This window comes from Durio zibethinus, chromosome 12 (assembly GCF_047325235.1).
Source record: "Durio zibethinus cultivar Kanyao isolate XHJ-2024 chromosome 12, ASM4732523v1, whole genome shotgun sequence".
Classification (NCBI taxonomy): Eukaryota; Viridiplantae; Streptophyta; class Magnoliopsida; order Malvales; family Malvaceae; genus Durio; species Durio zibethinus.
In genome coordinates this window covers 3,407,016-3,425,747 of record NC_143173.1, presented here as the reverse complement: position 1 = coordinate 3,425,747, position 18,732 = coordinate 3,407,016, and the positions used below count along the sequence as shown (strand labels likewise).

Below are 18,732 nucleotides of genomic sequence, written 5' to 3'. Positions count from 1 at the left end.
TTGGGTTTTTTTTCCCTTCACATTTGCATTATATTACAAAGACAATAATATTTCTTATAATTTAACATTTTGTTTTTTTTTAATTATTTTTATTTTTATTTAAAAATTATAAAATTCTTTTATTAATTTAATATAATAAATAATTTTTATTAATTTTATTACTATTTTTATTTTTATTTTTTATTAGCAAAACCATTAATTTATTTAAAAATAATTTATTAATTTATTAATTTTATAAATGTTAAATAATTTAAATTTTTTTATTAATATAATTTTTACTCTAATGTTTTTAATGATTATTTTCTCCTTTCACTAAAATTCATCTACAACGTGATCAGGAAGCAATAGAAGCAGAAGACAAGCAACAATAATGAGAAGATGCAGAAGCAGAAGACAGCAAAAAATAATGAGAATCAGAAGAACGGACACGATCCCATTGATGTAGAGCTTACTGCTTTGGGTTTGGAACCGCCCCCCGATATGCCAGAAGCGTTCAAGAATTGCATTGAGAACTTGGGCGGGACTGAAATAATGCTGGTTATTCAAAAGTTTATTCAAGTTACTGATTTGAACCGGCAGCAAAATCGTTTGTCAGCGACAGAGAACCAAGTCAGGAGTAAATTTTTAAGTGAAGCTGAGGATGAAAAATTAGAGAACAAACAATCAATAGAAGATGTATTTGTTGAACCATGTCTAGAGGTATCTATGTTGTGCTTGACCAAGTGGCGCATCGGAGCGGGCTGGTTATATGTTTTCAAGAGTAAGTGGAGTGACATTGGGACGAAAATGCCGATAGTCTCAAGCCGAAGGCCGTGGTACAGGTTTGGTCGCTTCGCATCGAACTGGAATCAAAGCTTGGTTTTGCCATGATCAAGATTAGAGATGGGGAAGATGGTCACATGATTAATTAAGCAATGAGTTGAAGGTTCAAGCAATTACAACTTCTTTTTGTTTTCCTTTGAACTTATGTTAATTAGGTGTAGATTACTTTACGTTTGCTATTATTTTTTTCAAATGGAATCTACTTAATTCTGCAAGTAATTCATTTTATCTATGGTTTTCGCCCTTTAGATTGTTCAAATCTTTAGTTCTTTTTTTTTTTTTTTTCGTCTCCCACTGTTTTGTTCCTAAAAGCTCTTATTTTCATATATAGCTTGTAGGCTACCTTTCAGCCGATTTAGATTTACATGTGCATGTAATCTGATGAAGAGTGTTTTATTTTTAATTCGATGATCAATATTCAATTTTTAACCGTCTTAAATATTAAAAAAAATCATCAAATATGCAGATGTAAAGCTTTTTCCAAGTTCCATTGTTTAAATCATAGGAAATTGCTTTACCATCAACAATTAACACATTATTTGTTAGTTTTCTTCTTTCCTATATTGAAAAACACAAGAAACAGAAAATATCTTATCAAAGTTTAGGTTAATGCTGTTTTCGCAAGTTGACTAGCTGAGCATTGGACCAAGCTGCTCTTTTCTATAGAGAAAAAAGAATTTGCTAAACAGAAATGCTTCAACAAAATTGATGCCTTAAACTTTATGGTAAAAATTTCAAAATACTCGTCAGAATTTGAAGTTGAACCAAAGTAATGATATTGGCCCTCAAGCCGTCAATGCATGTAAAAGTACGCAACAAGCATATATACATTGGAGATCATATAGTCAAACAACATGTGGGTCAAAACCTAGTTCCCAAAAGGCAATGCTAACAAGACAAACATGAAACTGGAACTCTTACGTGATAACATTTGTTGTAGTAAAAAGACTGAATAGGTAAACCATGCATCCTCAGGTGAATAGAATAATTCTCAAAAACTTACCAAAATAAGAAAGAGAACATGGTGTTTGTAGAAATCTGTTAGACCCTCAAATACAAGAGAGGTTCTCAAAGTATTTATAAGCGAGAAATCTTGGTTGATGTACATGATCGAAACTGTTCTCTGAATAATTGGAGCCGATTTTGACACCAGGCCCTGGATCATATAGCATTTTCCATGCTCCATCATTGAAGTCATAGCATATTATTTTACCATCTGCCCACATCACAACCTTTGCCTCTTCTTCTTTCTCTGATTGAATAAAACACACACCCGAAAATCCGGAAAAGAAGGGAAGAGAAAACAAGTTTATCTCAGGAAAAAGTTTCATTGCATCACTAAGATCCAGGCGCCGCTTTAAGAACCAATGAGAATAATCTCTTGCCATCTCATAAACATCTAATTCTAAATGACCCACCTTGTAGTAGGTTAGTGCAAGGTACAAAGTGCCCCTGGCCTCTCCAAAATATCTATCCATCTCAAGCATATCGCTTCTATTTGGTAGCATTGGCATTGGCATTTTATGCAAAGATTCTTTCTCTACATCAAAATATAGTGATTCGTTTTCAAAACTATCCCAGTGAATCTTTCCATTGCAGAAAACATACGAGCCCTCAAAAAATATGCTCCCCTCGTCCGCTTTAAAACCAATTCCGGTTGCAGTCCAAGAATCAGTTTCTGACGAATATATATCGATCTCAAAGTCATAATACTTGTCAGACACTCCCCGAATACAAATAATCTTGTAATTAGGTGATCTGAGAGGATCAAAAGCCAAACTAACAAAAAGCAGATAATCTTTAAGTGGGTTCCTAGGAACAGATAGAATCTTAAATTTCTTTGTAGTTGGGTTGCAGATGAAGAACCTGGCATCTCCATGATCATAAAAAACAAAGGGCCGGCAAAGAAACAACCCATTACAAGATTGCCGCAAGATGATGCCAGAGTTATTAAGATAATGAAAGAAGGGGACTTCACTGTAATGCTTCAAAGGAGCCACATCGAATTCAAGGTATGCTGCGAGGTAAGGTTTGAGCAGAAGGGCAGTAGGCTCGAGAAACCCATTGTGCTGGTGGTGGCGAGTGTGGGAGAGACAGAACTGAGGGTTGGAAATGGTACTGAGCCATTGTTTTGAGACGCACTTGAATTTGAGGAGTGATTTTGTGGGTAATCTTAGGAGGAGTTGGTTTAAGATATCTTGGTTGTTGCCAATTTTCTCTGCAGAATTCTCCATGACTTTAAGCTTCAGCGTTGAAACTCCAGTTCTTTTTAATTTCTTCAAGAAAAAATATCGTTTTCTTGAAATGCCAGATGAAGAAAAGCCCTTTCTTGAAAAGCCAGATGACGAAAAACAAGAAGGAAAAACTATAATGAAACTTCTTTTTCTTAATTATACTTATCGTAGGCGTTGGCAATTTTCAAGCTTTGTTTATAATAGGTTAAAAGGTATATAAAGCTCTTAAATAATAAATAAAAAATCATTTAAATTTAAAAATTTTAATTATTATCAAATAATTTTTTAAATATTTTTTTATATTTAATTATTCTTTTATTTAAATGAAAAAATTAACACCGTTAATTTTTGTTAATTAAGATAAAATTTCATATGACGTGAAAATAAAATAAAATAAAACTTTTTCTTTTCTTTTCTTCTTTATTTTCTCTTCCGTTCTTTTATTAACATCCTTTAAAAGTTCAATTACTGTAATTTAAGGATTAATCGATTCAATTTTATCAATTTCATTTAATTAATGATTCAATTAAGTCGAAATAAAATACTAAAAACTTGATTGATTGTAATAAAATGTTAAAAGCTTAAATGATTATTGAATTATAATTTAAGAGTATTTTATATCTTTTAAACTTTATAATTAACTAAAAAGTTTTTCTTTGGTTAAAATACAATTAATGTCCCTATACGTATTTGTTTCAGTCAGTTAGAATCATTTACTTGGTATTTATATATACTCAATTAAATCTTTCTTTAGATGAAAGTTATCAATCTAACAACATTAACCTTATTTACCAACTAAGGTCAGATTGTCACATGACATCAAATGAGATAAAATAAAATTTACCGTATATATAAATGTGTCAAAGAAACAAAAATACATGGCATGCTGCAATTTTCATTGGTTTTTTTAATTACCAAATAAATTCATCCAAAACATTTTCCTTTACTCCTCTTTCTTTTTCTTCGATTAAATTTTTCAAAAAAAATTTATAGATCATTTAGATCTAAGATCAAACCTCATGGTTACCACCCTTAGAAAACCTTCCTTCCACCATCCATGTTAGCTTTAGAATCCTCTTCGTTTTGTCCCTTTACTCCTTTTGCCTTTGAAGTACTCCAAATGACCCAACAACACGAACCCTAATTTGTAACCTTAGCCCTCACCGCCTTCAAGAAATCCCTACCCCCTTTTTTTCCCCCTCTATCTCCTTCCATTTAGAACTACAAAAGAAAAAACCCACATTTAAAAAAAAAAAATCCTCAAACCAAATTAAGAACTCACTGCCAATTTTTTTTTTTTTAAGAACTTTCTTTGCTAATGAATTATGTGTAGAATTATTTGTGCAAATTACTGTATATGATTATGTATTACTTGTGTGTGATTGTTGATTCTCGATTGTTTAAATAAATATTTTTTTGTGTAGAAAAATTTTATGGTTTCGTAAAAGGAGTGATTGGATCTGTCAAATATTATTATATTTTTTTCATTTTCCTTTTGTTTTTGGGACCCAAGTATTTTAAAAAAAAATGTATTGGATTTTTTATTTTTCTTAATTCTTGGATCTTCAATCTTTGCAAAAAGTTTGAATCTAATTCTTTATTTTTTTATTTTTTTTCTAAATAGTCATAAAAATAATAAAAATAAATAAATAAAGATATAATAATAATAAATAAATAAATAAATAAAATAAATAGACATGCCTACCTATATTTAGGTTTTAAGGTCCAATTAACAATTTCAAAGTTAATTTAATGGATTTGGATTCAAAAGCAAGTCCCAAAGGCCGAAGAAAAAAAAGAGAAAAAAGGCTCAATCGGTGAATTTCAATATAAATAGATATAACAACTTTAAAAATCACATTTAATATAGACTGGAATACAAATGCAAAATCAAATAAAGTAATTGGTTTCACAATTGAGCTCGATTTAATTGAAATTATCTTGAAAATTCTTTTCAAAGGCCCAAAATAAGTCAATTGATTGCGGGTTCAAGAAATTTAGGTACGTAATTTTTTTTTTCCAGTCAAATAGGTAGACGTCAGGGGTAAATTAAAAAATTAAAAAGACCCTAAATAAAATGGAATATCTGCAAATAGAAAAGATCTTTCATCTATCATATGAGATTCCAATTGACGCAATTCACGTGATGTCAATTGGCACTTACCGTCAATTTATATGATTTACATAGATGAAAGAACCAAAATAAGATAATTTTGATGATTAAGAATTCAATTAAAACTTTCTAAAGATTAATGATTAAAATAAAAAATAAAATTTGACTTAAAGTTTAAAGACCAAGAATAATATTAATCCTTAAAAATAAAAGCCTACAATTTAATTTCAATCCTAAATTTAATGTCACGTCATTTTAGTTTTGATTCGAATCAATTCAAAATCTAATTAACTTTAACTTGAGATAGTTTGAATTCGGATTAATTAGAGTTTATATCTTGTGAGTTTAGATTATTTACTGTTTTAATCAAATTGAGTTGATTGAGTTTGAATTTGAACCAATCGAGTGAATGAATGGGATCGACTCAATTTTTATCACCTTTAATCATAATGTATCTTCTACAACTAAAAATTCAAGTTGAATTGTAAACAAGCATTTAGTTATGTGGTTAGTGCATGATCTTTTGAGTCCCTCAAATAAAAAAAGAATTCAAGTAGAATTAAATTTTATTAATTGAGAGTAATATTTTTTATGCAAAGAAAGTCTAGTACCTCTGGATAATAAGCATTTTATGACAAAGAGCTAAGTTAATATATATTAGGACAAGAAGAAACTAATTTACCTCCATTCCAAACAAATAAATCAAATATGAAGTACTAACAATTCTATTGACTTGTGATCTTTTACCATTTATTAATCTAATCCTTTTTTCTATCTCATACTTTTTTTTTTTGGTCACAAAATTTCTTTTGTAGGAACAATATATTTGGATTCTGATAATGAATGAAGAATTTTTTTGAAAGAAAATGAAGGAAGGTATTTTAATTTTAAAACTTTGTAAATTCTTTTGTATATATATAGAGAGTTATAGTTAAAGTTAGTTGCTATTATCCTTGAAATGCAATTAATTAAGTATATAAACGTTAAAGAAATTAATTAATATGTAATATATTTATAAAAAGATAGAATAGGTAATTAAATAAACAATAAGAGAGTTGCATATGAAAAATAAAAGAATATATTTTCCTACATGCATTTTAAGTGAAGCTGAGGCTGCAAAATTAGAGAATAAACAATCAATAGAAGCTGCATTTGTTGAACCATGTCTTGAGGTATCTATGTTGCGCTTGACCAAGTGGCGCATCGGAGAGGGCTGGTCATATGTTTTCAACAGTCAGTGGAGTGACATTGTGACGAAAAATACCGATAGTCTCGAGTCGAAGGCGGTGGTACAGGTTTGGTCGTTTGGCATCGAACAGGAATTAAAGCTTGGTTTTGCCATGATCAAGATTAGAGATGGGGAAGATGGTCGCGCGATTAATTAAGCAATGAGTTGAAGGTTCAAGTGATTACAACTTCTTTTTGTTTTCCTTTAAACTTATGTTAATTTGGTGTAAATTACTTTATGTTTGATATATATATATATATATATATTTCAAATGGAATCTACTTATTTTCTGCAAGTAGGTCATTTTATCTATGGTTTTTGCCGTTTAAATTGTTCAAATATTTAGTTTTTGTTTTGTCTTCCTCTTATCTTGTTGCTAAAAACTTTTACTTTCATATATAGCTTGTAGGTTACCTTTTAGTCGGTTTAGATTTACATATGTAGTCTGATGATAAAGTTCCTTAATTTTAGTCATGCTTTTTTCAAGTCCCATTGTTTAAATCATAGGAAATTGCTTTGCCATCAACAATTAACAAAATATTTGACAATTTTCTTCTTTCCTGGATTGAAAAACACATGAACCAAAGAATATCTTATCAAAGTTTAGGTCAATGCTGCTTACGCAACATGACTAGCTGAGCATTGGATCAAGCTGCTCTTTTCTATGGAGAAAAATGAATATGCTAAGGAGAAATGCTTCAACAAATTGATGACTTAAACTTCATGGTAAAAATTTCAAAATCCTCTTCAGAATTTGGTCGAAAGTAATGATATTGGCCTTCAACCCGTCAATGTATGTAAAAGTTTACAACAAGCATATATACATTGGAGATTATAAAGTCAAACAATATGTGGACCAAAACCTAGTTCCCAAAAAGCAATGCAAACAACATAAACATGAAACATTTAAGTCAAGGAGGAGAGAGCTTGTAAAGATATATGCATTAGGGTATATATCCAGAGAAAGGAAAACAGTAAACCTATATATGAAAAGCAGGAGTTTAATTAGAGACTGGAGAATATCAAACTAATCAATTAACAAGAACTCTTTATGTAATAAGGATTTGTTGTACTAAAAAAACTGAATAGCTAAAACATCATCAGGTGAACAGAATAATTCTCAAGTTCTCACCAAAATAAGAAAGAGAACATTGGTGTTCGTACAAATCTGTTAGACCCTCAAATACAAGAGAGGTTCTCAAAGTATTTAAAAGCAAGAAATCTTTGTCTATGTAAATGATTCAAACCTTTTATTTGATTGGAGCCGATTTTGACACCAGGCCCTGGATCATACAGCATTTTCCATGACCCATCATTGAAATCATAGCAAATTATTTTACCATCTGCCCACATCACCACCTTTGGCTCTTTTTCTTTCTCTGATTGAATGAAACACAAACCCGAAAGTCCAGAAAATGAGAGAAGACAACCCAATTTTATCTCAGGAAAAACTCTCATTGCATCATCAAGATCCAGGCGTCGCTTTAGGAACCAATTAGAATAATCTGTTGCCATCTCAAAAACATATAAATCTACATGACCGAGGTTGTAGTGGGCCAGTGCAATATACAAAGTGCCCCTAGCCTCTCCAAAATATCTGTCCATATCAGAAATTATATCGCTTCCGTCTGGTAGCGTTGGCATCGGCATTTTTTGCAAGCATTCCTTCTCTACGTCAAAATACAGTGACTCGTTTCCGACACTATCCCAATGAATCTTTCCATTACAGAAAACAACGGTGTCCTCAAACATTATGCCCTCAAACATTATGCTTTCCTCGTCCGCTTCAAAATCAATTCCCGTTGCAGTCCAAGTTTCAGTTTCTGACGAATATATATTGATCTCAAAGTCATAATCCTCGTCCGACACTGCTGGCCGAATACAAATAACCTTGTAATGAAGTGATTTGAGAGGATCAAAAGCCAAATTAACAAAAGTCGGTGGCTTACTAGGAAAAGATAGAATCTTGAATTTCTTAGTGGTTGGGTTGCAGATGAAGAATCTGGTATCTCCATGATCATGAAAATCAAGGGGCTGGCAAAGAAACAACCCATCACAAGATTCCCTCAAGATGATGCCAGAGGTATTAAGATAATGAAAGAAGGGGACTTCACTGTAATGCTTCAAAGGAACCATATCGAATTCGAGGTTTGCTGTGAGGTAAGGTTTGAGCAGAAGTGCAGTAGGCTCGAGAAACCCGTTGTGTTGGCGGTGGCGAGTGTGGGAGAGACAGAACTGAGGGTTCGAAATGGTACTGAGCCACTGTTTTGAGACACACTTGAATTTGAGGAGTGATTTTGTGGGTAATCTGAGGAGGAGATGGGTTAAGATATCTTGGCTGTTGCCAATCTTCTCAGCAGAATTCTCCATGACTTTAGGCTTCAACGTTGAAACCCCAATTCTTTGTAATTTCGTTTTTCTTGAAAAGCCAGAAAGCACTTTCTTGAAAAGCTACAAGGAGAAAAACGGAAAGGAAAAACTAAAATCAAACTTCTTTTTCTTATAGTTATTCGGAGGCGCTGGCAATTTTCATGCTTTGTTTATAATTAACAAAAAATTTTCTGTTCTGGTTAAAATACAAAACATGTCCCTATACTTAATTAATCCTATCATCTATGCCCTCGTATTTTTATTTTAATCCATTGAATCCTTCAATGATTTTTTATATATACTAAATTAAATCTTTCTTTAGAGAAAAGTGTCAAATTAACAACATTAATCTTCTATAACGACTAAGATAAGATTGTCACATAACATCGGTGATGTAGAATAAAAATTCATGGCATGACGCAATTTTCATTGGTTTTTCTAATTAACAAAAAAATTCATCAAAAATTTTTTCATATCCACTTCTTTTCTTATCTCTGTTTAAATTTTTCAAAAATTTCTTAAATCAATCTAGATCTAAGATCAAACTTCATGGCTGCCACCTTTGAAAACCTTCTTTCCTCCACCGATTGTTTAAATCGAGATTTCTCAAAAAAAAAAAAAAAGTTCCATAAATGAAGAGTCAGATTTGTTAAGAGGTAGATTTGATTCTGACTCTTTTTTTTTTTCCTTTTGTTCTTGGGATCTAAATATTTCAAAAAAGTTAGTGATTTTTTTTTATTTTCCTTAATTCTTTGATGTTCTTTCTTTCCAAAAAAATTTGAATCCAATTCTTCCTTTATTGTTTTTTTTTATTTTCTATATTTTTCTAAATAGGCATTCAAATAATAATGCTCAAACATGACCTCATCTTTTTGTACAAAATGGATATATACTCTCAATCGTTTGTTGCATGCAAATAAGTTTACAATATGTTATTTTATTATAAATAAACCATAAATTTTTAATATTATGTAATTAAGCTTAATTCCGTTAAATGAGATTAACGGCCATTTGGGTTACGCAATTGGCATCCTACGTGAATGATATAAGCCCTCGTTTATACAAACCTTTTATACAAAATGAATATAACGTTTATTATAAATTAAAATTATTTTAGAAAAAATCAAAAAGTGAAAAAAATAAAAATAAAAAAAATAGAAAAGAAAATCATGAAAGAGTTAAATTTTTTTCATAAATTAAAAAAAATCTATTTTTATTTTTCAAAAAAATAAAAAATATTTGTTTTGTATTTTCTTAAAAAATAAAATATTCATAAAATAAATTTTTTAATTTTTTTCAGCTTTTTTTTTTTTAATTTTTGCTTTTTTTTTTTTTAAATTTGAAACATAAAAATTTTAAGGAAAAAATTGTAGATTTTTCTTTTCAAAAATAAAATTTTTACTTAAAAAATAGATTTTTAATATAAAATTTAAAAATATATTTTTATGTTAAAATTTTTTTGAAAAAAATAAACATTTTAAAATTTTTAATAATTTTTATAGTTTTTTTTTTCAAAATTTAATTTGATATATTAAATTAAATTAATCAATTGATTACATTTTGTCTTTTGATATTTTGTTTTCCTCTGAAAATGTAAAATTTTATTAAAAATAAAAGCCCTCCAATTTAATTTCAATCCAACATTCAACGTTAGGTCTTTCGGATTTTGATTTGAGTAAATTCAATTTGAATTAATTTGAATTCAAATCGAATTATGTTAAAATCAATTTAAATTTTAATTAGGTCAATTTAGGGTTAATTTGAAATCGAGATAATTTGATTTCAAATTAATTCAAATTCGAATAAGATCATATTTTTATTTTTGACTTTTTTAATCAAATCATGGTTAAAGTCAATCAAATAAAATTTTCTGATCAGGTCAGTTTTTAGCACCTCTAGTCATAATGCATATTCCACAGCTAAGAAATCAAGTTTAATGGTATATGAGCATTTGATTAAGTGCTTAGTACATGGTCTCCTACTCAATTAACAGGGTTTGAATCTCTCAAATAACAAGAAAAAATCAAGTAGAATTAAATTTTATTCATCACAAGTAATCATATATTTATTTTTATGCAAAGCAAATCATGGTTTAAGAATAAAAAAAAAAGTTGCAGGTATTAGGCTTTGAACTCCAAATTTGTTACAAGTGTTAAGCTTTAAATATTGTATTTATTGAATGTCATTTCTTAATAATGACTATAAATTAAATTCTCCATTCATAAGTAATTATTTTATGGAATGAAAGAAACTATTTAACCTTCAATCCAAACAAAATAGATCAAATATTATGAAATACTTAAAAAATTTTTGACTTGTGATCTTTTACCATTTATTAATCTAAACTTTTTGTTCCATCTCACACTTTCTTTTTAAGTCACAAAAATTTCTTTTGTAATATAAATATATTTGGATTCTGACAATGAATTAAAATTTTTTTTATTTAGCAGTTAGAAATTTTAGGATATCAACAATATATATATATATATATATATATATTGGATTGCAAATTTAGTAAATTCATAAGAAATTATCTTTTTCGGGTAAATCCAAATAGGTTTATTTATGAGTATGAAATTACTTTCCTGCATCCAAATAGGTTTATTTACAAGTATGAAATTACTTTTCTACAGTCTTTCAAGGGATTTGAACCCAAATAATAAAAAAAAGGAACACATCTTTTTTTGCCACTTGAACCTACCATTCTTGATTAAAGATTTTTTTTTAAGAAAAATAAAGAAGATATTTAAAACTGTGTAATTCCTTTTGTATATGAAGAGATTATCTTTGAGATGCAATTAATTAAATATACAAACGTTAAAGAAATTAATTAGTATGTAATATATTTATCAAAAAGATAGAATAATAAAAGACTTACATATGACATGAAATTTCATTTATAGGTGAAGTTCACACAATTTTTTATTAGAAATGAATAAATAATAATTAAAATCAAAAATTAAAATTGATAGATGGAAAGATTTCATCACATAGATCGAACATGCAAAATTTAAAAAATTTTAAATAAATTTTGATATATTTATTAAATAAATATTTTTAATAAAAATATTAATAGAATTTTTTATTATTTAACAAGTATCGATCAAATTTAAATTATAAAAAATATTTTTAATAATTTTTATATACTATTGATCTTCACATTGAATTCTATCAATTTATTGATTTGAATTTTTTATTAAAATTTTTAGTTACTCATTTCTAATAAAGAATTTCATGAATTTTATCTATCAAATTTCATATAATTTTTGTTTATATGCATAAGCTTATGAAACTAGATTCCCAAAAAAGAAAAGAAAAAAAGAAAAAGGAAACTAGAAAATCTTAAACTTAGAAATCCTAGCAGCGTTGGAAGTTCGAAGCCATCATCAAGAACTTTGTCACCACGTTACTTCTTAGAAGTAAGTCTATTCCACCAAGGATTAGGAATCGAAACCTCTCTCTCTCTCTCTCTCTCTCTCTCTCTATATATATATATATATATATATATATATATTAAGAGGCGGTCTTAGACAAATTACTCACACCCATATTATTTCTTTCAAAGTTTTTCTTAACAAAATCTGCCATTACTGAGTTTTTGAAGAAGTTGGGAAAATTCGATTGAAGATGTTGACGTTAAAAGGTTTGGAGAATGTTGATGATGGTGATTCATGGAAGAAACTGAAGAAGGAGGTTGAAGCAGTGACAGATGATGAAAGCCAGCGGCTAAGCAAACTAACTGAGATTGTACTGGAAGGGTTTATAAAACGCTTAGCCAAGGAACATGCCACAGGGAATAAGAAGAAGATGATCATTGAGACAAAGGGTATCAAACGTTGTCCTGGAAGTGGAAGTCGTAGTTCTTTTCAAGAAGAAAACGAAGAGTACATGATCAGGACGCAAAAGAAACAGAAGACAGGCAACAATGACAATATGGAGAAGAAGCAGAAGACAAACAAAAACAATGAGAAGAAGCAGAATCAGAAGAAGAGACCCGATCCCATTGTTGCAGAGCTTACTGCTTTGGGTTTGGAACCGCCCCCCGATATGCCAGAAGCGTTCAAGAATTGCATTGAGAACTTGGGTGGGACTGAAATAATGCTGGTTATTCAAAAGTTTATTCAAGTTTCTGATTTGGATCCGAGGGAAAATCGTTTGTCAATGACAGAGAACCAAGTTATAAGTAAATTCTTGAGTGAAGCTGAGGATGAAAGATTAGAGAAAAAACAGTCAATAGAAGCTGTATTTGTTGAACCATGTCTTGAGGTATCGATGTTGCGCTTGACCAAGTGGCGCATTGGAGCGGGCTGGTCATATGTTTTCAAGAGTCAGTGGGGTAAAATTGTAAAGAAAAATGCCGATAGTCTTAAGCCGAAGGCGGTGGTACAGGTTTGGTCGTTTCGCATCGAACCGGAATCAAAGGTTGGTTTTGCCATGATCAAGGTTAGAGATGGGGAAGATGGTCACGTGATTAATTAAGCAATGAGTTGAAGGTTCAAGTGATTACAACATGATGACAAATGGAAGAGCCCTAGGCATTTTTTTTTTCTTATCAATCTAACTTCTTTTTGTTTTCCTTGAAACTTATTTTAATTAGGTGTAGATTACGTTATGGTTTTTGTTCAAATCTTAAATACCAAAATTAAACAATCAGCAAATACGCATGTATTCGAATGATGGATAGCCTTTTCCAAAATCCATTGTTTAAATCATAGCAAACTGCTTTATCGTGCACAATTAACAAAATATTTGATAATTTTCTTCTTTCCTAGTTGAAAAACACAAGACACACAGATTATCTTGTCAAAGTTTAGGTCAATGCTCTGCTTACACAAGCTGACTAGCTAAGCATTCGACCATGCAGCTCTTTTCTCTGGAGTAAAATGAATTTGCTAAAGAGAAATGCTCATAAAAATTTGAACCCAATGTAAGGATATTGGCCCTGAACCTTCAACATATTTAAAAGATTACAACAAGCATATATACATTGGAGAGTATATAGTCAAATAATATGTGGATCAAAACCTAGTTCCCAGAAACCAATCCAGACAACACGAACATGAAACATATAAGTCAAAGAGTATAGAGCTTATAAAGAAATATGCATTTGATTGTATATCCAGGAAGTAGAACAGGAAAAACTAAAAACAGGAGTTCAGACACAGAAGAATGTGTAGAACAAACAAATCAACTAACAGGAACTCAAAAACTTACGAAAATAAGAAAGAGAACATTGGTTTTTGTATAAATCTGTTAGACCCTCAAATACAAGAGAGGTTCTCAAATTATTTATAAGCGATAAATTTTTGTTGATAAGAATGATGGAAAGCATACTTTGAATAGTCAGAGCCAATTTCGACACCAGGCCCTGGATCATAAAGCATTTTCCATGCCACATCATTGAAATCATAGCAAATTATTTTGCCATCTGCCCGTAGCACCACTTTTGGTTCTTCTTCTTTCTCTGAATGAATGAAACGCATAACCGAATATCCGTAAGAATAGAAAGGAGGACAACGCAAGTTTATCTCAGGAAAAACTCTCATTGCGTCACCAAGATCCAGGAGTCGCTTTAGGAACCAATTAGAATAATCTGTTGCCATCTCAAAAACATATAAAACTAAATGACCGAGCTCGTTGTAGGCCAGTGCATTATACAAAGTGCCCCTAGCCTCTCCAAAATATCTATCCATGTGATCAATTATATCGCTTCCGTCTAGTAGTGTTGGCATTGGCATTTTTTGCAAGCATTCCTTCTCTACATCAAAATAGAGTGACTCGTTTTTGAAACTATCCGAATGATTCTTTGCATTACAGAAAACATAGGACTCTTCAAACACTATGCTCCCTTCGTCCGCTAGTTATAGTCCAAGAATCAGTTTCTAACGAATATATATCGATATATATCGATCTCAAAGTCATAATCCTTGTCGGACACTCCCCGAATACAAATAACCTTGTAATGAGGTGATTTGAGAAGATCAAAAGCCAAACTGACAAAAAGCTGACCTTTTTAACTGGGTTCCTACCAACAAATAGAATCTTGAATTTCTTAGTAGTTGGGTTGCAGATGGAGTACCTGGCAATGTCATCTCTTTCATCATCTTCATGAAAATCAAGGGGCTCGAAAAGAAACAACCCATTACAAGATTGCCGAAAGATGATGGGAGAGGCATTAAGAAAATGAAAGAAGGGGACTTCACTGTAATGCTTCAAAGGAACCACATGGAATTCAGGGGATGTCATGTAAGGTGTGAGCAGAAGGGCTGTAGGCTCAAGAAACCCATTGTGTTGGTGGTAGCGGGTGTGGGAGAGACAGAACTGAGGGTTGGAAATGATACTGAGCCATTGCTTTGAGACACAGTTGAATTTGAGGAGTGATTTTGTGGGTAATCTGAGGAGGAGTTGGTTTAAGATATCACGGTTGTTGCCAATCTTCTCTGCAGAATTCTCCATCACTTTAGGCTTCAACGATGAAACTCCAATTCTTCGTAATTTCTCCAAGAAAATGAGCCTTTTTCTTTGAAAACCATATGATGAAAAGCCCTTTCTTGAAACGGCCGACGAAGAAAAACAAAAAGGAAAAACTAATATGGAACTTCCTTTGAATAAACTAATATTGTAGGCATTGGCAATTTTCATGGTTTGTTTATAACGAACAAAAATTTTCTGTTTTTGTTAAAATACAAAACTATCCCTATACTTTAAACTATCATCTAAGCTCTCTTAATTTTATTTTAATCAATTGAATCCTTTAATTGTTATTTGTACAAACTCAATTAAATCTTTCTTTGGAAAAAAATTAAAAAATACCAAATTAACAAGGTTAACATTGACATAGAATAAAATTTTCCATATATAAATATGTCTCAAAGACACAAAAATACATGGCATGATGCAATTTTCATTTTTTTAATTACCAATTTTTTTTCATCTTATAAGGTTTTTATTTCTTGAAAAATTTTGAGCATGTATATTTACAATTAGAAGTTCTGAAATCATATTGCAAAAGGTCCAATATTGTTCTTGTTTTTAGCTTATAGCATCTTGGCATCTCTCAATTGTAAAAAATGTTCACATATTAAAAAAATTATTTTTATAAGAGAAAATATTGTAAGTGCTTGTAGATATCTAATTTTGTTGGGATCTTTTTTTATATTATTTGGTTTCAAATTACATTTTGATATTGGATTTTAAAAGTCATTTTTTAAGCCCAAATTTAAAGGCCAAAACGCATTTTTTATTTTTATTTATATATTGTTATTTAATAAAAAAATGAACATAAATTTTGATTTTTTAAATATTGTGATTTTATTTAGATTTGAAATTTAAAAATTAAGTTTAATTTTGGTAATTCTTGAGAATTAAGTTTCTACAAGAAGGAAAAGAAATTTTGGCAAGATATTGATAATTTTAGTTGATATTAAAATTTTTCAAATTGAAAATGGATTCAATCCCTATATAAATGGCTCAATTATAAATCACTAACAGTCAAAGAAAGAAAAAGGTACATAATCAACAATCATCAAGCAACAAAAAGCTTTGAATTTTGAGAAGGAAGTTCTCAGCCAAAGGGAGAAAAAGAATCACCAAGCAAAAGAAGAGAGAGCAATATACATAATATTAAAGTAAACAGAGTCAAGCAAAAAATTTTTTTAGTAGTAAATTTTATTTCAAGTTGATCCAAGAACATTGGTTAGGTACACTTTTATTTTTATTTTTATTTATTTGTTGTCTAATGTGGCTTAGTATGATGTTTGTGATATTTTGTTTTGCTAGTTTTTTTAACTTATTTATTTATTTATTCATTATTTATTTATTTACTTATTTATTTTGATTTTATTTTTTTATCTATTGATTTATTGATTTAAATGAAGTAAATTAACATTGAATTATTTTTTTTAGAAAAGTGTAAATATATTATTTTATAATTAGAAAGTTGAAAATATAATTGTATCATTATTTATAATTAATATTTTATAAATAAAGAAAGATGAATAAAAACTATTTGAATTAAGGTTTAGACATGATAACATAAGATTAACTTACTACCAATTTTGGTTGTTATGGGGGTGCCAAAACCTTTCCTACATGTAACTGACTCTCAAACTTAGTTCATTGATATAGACCAAAATCTATTCTTTTTATGAACCTTTAGTCGAATTTAGGATAACCTTAAGAATTCACATAGGTGACTAATCACACCTAGATAAAAAAGATTGGTCATGACGCTATATATATATTTTTTGTGTCTAATGGATAGGTTCTCAGACTTGAATGTTATGATAGTTTGGTGACTCCATTGGAGACATTAGAGAGTTAAGCCATTGTTAGTTGTGTATTAACTTAAGCTTTGCTTTGATGGTTTTATTGTGTAATTATTTATGATTTCTCATGTGCACTAACTTATTTGTTTATTTTGTAGCTTATGATTTTTTATGTGTACTAATTTATTTGTTTATTTTATAGATTTTGATTCTTCATGTGCACTAATTTATTTGATTATTTGGATTGGCATGGTCCTTTACACACATTATATATGCATAAGCTCTAGACCTGAGCTTTGCTCTTTCTTAAGAGGAAGTAAGTATCTACACTTTAATGAGGTGATAATCTCTATGTAAGTTAGAGAAAAATCTCACTCGAATTGAACTTTTTTAGTTTGAGTTTATAATGGTGGGCGAAGATTGTGATGCCTTACTAGTCTATAATAGACAATGGTATAAGAAGCAATTCAGGAGCTTTTAGATTGTCAAAACTTTTGAACTCAGCATGTAAATAAACCTTAAGAATCTAACCTTAAGCTAGAACCCTACCATTCCCCTTTGTATAAAAAACCCTAAAATATGATACATGAAGTGACTTATTTTGTCATTCACCATTTTTTTTTCATATATTTATGTTTTGTTAAGATAATTTTGAACTTGTACAAAAATGAAAATATTTTTATAATTTTTTCTTCTTTAAAAAAAATTTAAAAAAAAGAAAAAAAATAGGTGAAAATTTGAAATGTATTATCTTCTTGTTATATGATCTAGGATCATATCCATTATATACATGCATTTGTACATATATTTTTGTTGTCTTCCATTTTACTTTTTCATATATAAAAAGATGTGAATGCCAAATTGTAAATTAGATAGTATTTTTTTTTTTACTTTTTCAATTTTCTACATAATTATGAATATGAATTTGCATACATTTGCATATACATTTTTATCAACATAAATATTTTTATAAGTATGTTATGTCATTTGTTTAGGGGCAACCTTTGCCTTTTTAGTTTTGAAAAAGAGTTCTTGTTTTACTATGCATTGTATACATGTATTTGCATATACATTTTTTATCCATATAAAATTTTTGTATGTATATTATTTCATTTGTTTGAAAGCAATCTTTGCCTTTTCAGTTTTGTATATGGTTTTGAATACAAATTCTTATTTTTATTATGCATTGCATATATGTATTTGCAAATATATTTTTTTATCCATGTAAACATTTTTTTGTGTACATTATTTCATTTGTTTGGAGGCAATCTTTGCCTTTATAGTTTTGTACATATTTTGAATACAAATTCTTATTTTCACTATGCATTGCATAAATGTATTTGCATATGCATTTTTTTTTTTATCTATGTAAGCATCTTTATATGTACATTATTTCATTTGTTTGGAAGAATCATTACCTTTTATAGTTTTGTACATAGTTTTGAATATAAGTTTTTATTTTTCTATGTATTTCATACATTTATTTGCATATACATTTTTTATCCATGTAAACATTTTTTTTTGCATTATTTCATTTGTTTAGGGAAATTTTTATTTTTTTAGTTTTGGTACATAAGTTTTAAATATGAATTCTTGTTTTCATTATGTTGTGAATATAGGTATTGTATATATTTTCTTCATCCTTTTAAATGTAATATTGTTTGAGATTAAAAACTCATATGATTTCTTTCCATGGTT

At 29.3% G+C, this 18,732-nt stretch overlaps 3 protein-coding genes and 1 pseudogene across 3 annotated transcripts; 1 reads left to right on the top strand and 3 right to left on the bottom strand.

Moving 5' to 3' along the window:
* Window positions 1–1,871: 1,871 nt before the first annotated feature.
* Window positions 1,872–3,065, bottom strand: LOC111297437 (F-box protein At5g07610-like). The gene has a single exon (XM_022892173.2). The coding sequence runs from the start codon at window positions 3,054–3,056 to the stop codon at window positions 1,872–1,874; it is 1,185 nt and encodes a 394-aa protein (XP_022747908.2). The 5' UTR covers window positions 3,057–3,065.
* A 4,511-nt stretch (window positions 3,066–7,576) lies between these two features.
* On the bottom strand, window positions 7,577–8,825 carry LOC111298026 (F-box protein At5g07610-like). The gene has a single exon (XM_022892714.1). The coding sequence runs from the start codon at window positions 8,765–8,767 to the stop codon at window positions 7,577–7,579; it is 1,191 nt and encodes a 396-aa protein (XP_022748449.1). The 5' UTR covers window positions 8,768–8,825.
* Window positions 8,826–10,737: 1,912 nt separating this feature from the next.
* Window positions 10,738–13,944, top strand: LOC111297436 (uncharacterized). Its single transcript, XM_022892172.2, has 5 exons — window positions 10,738–10,761; window positions 12,064–12,186; window positions 12,395–13,229; window positions 13,365–13,432; window positions 13,891–13,944. Exons 1-5 carry the CDS (start codon window positions 10,738–10,740, stop codon window positions 13,942–13,944), a joined length of 1,104 nt encoding a protein of 367 aa, XP_022747907.2.
* An 84-nt stretch (window positions 13,945–14,028) lies between these two features.
* Window positions 14,029–15,446, bottom strand: LOC111297435 (F-box protein At5g07610-like; annotated as a pseudogene).
* Between the last annotated feature and the right edge of the window lie 3,286 nt (window positions 15,447–18,732).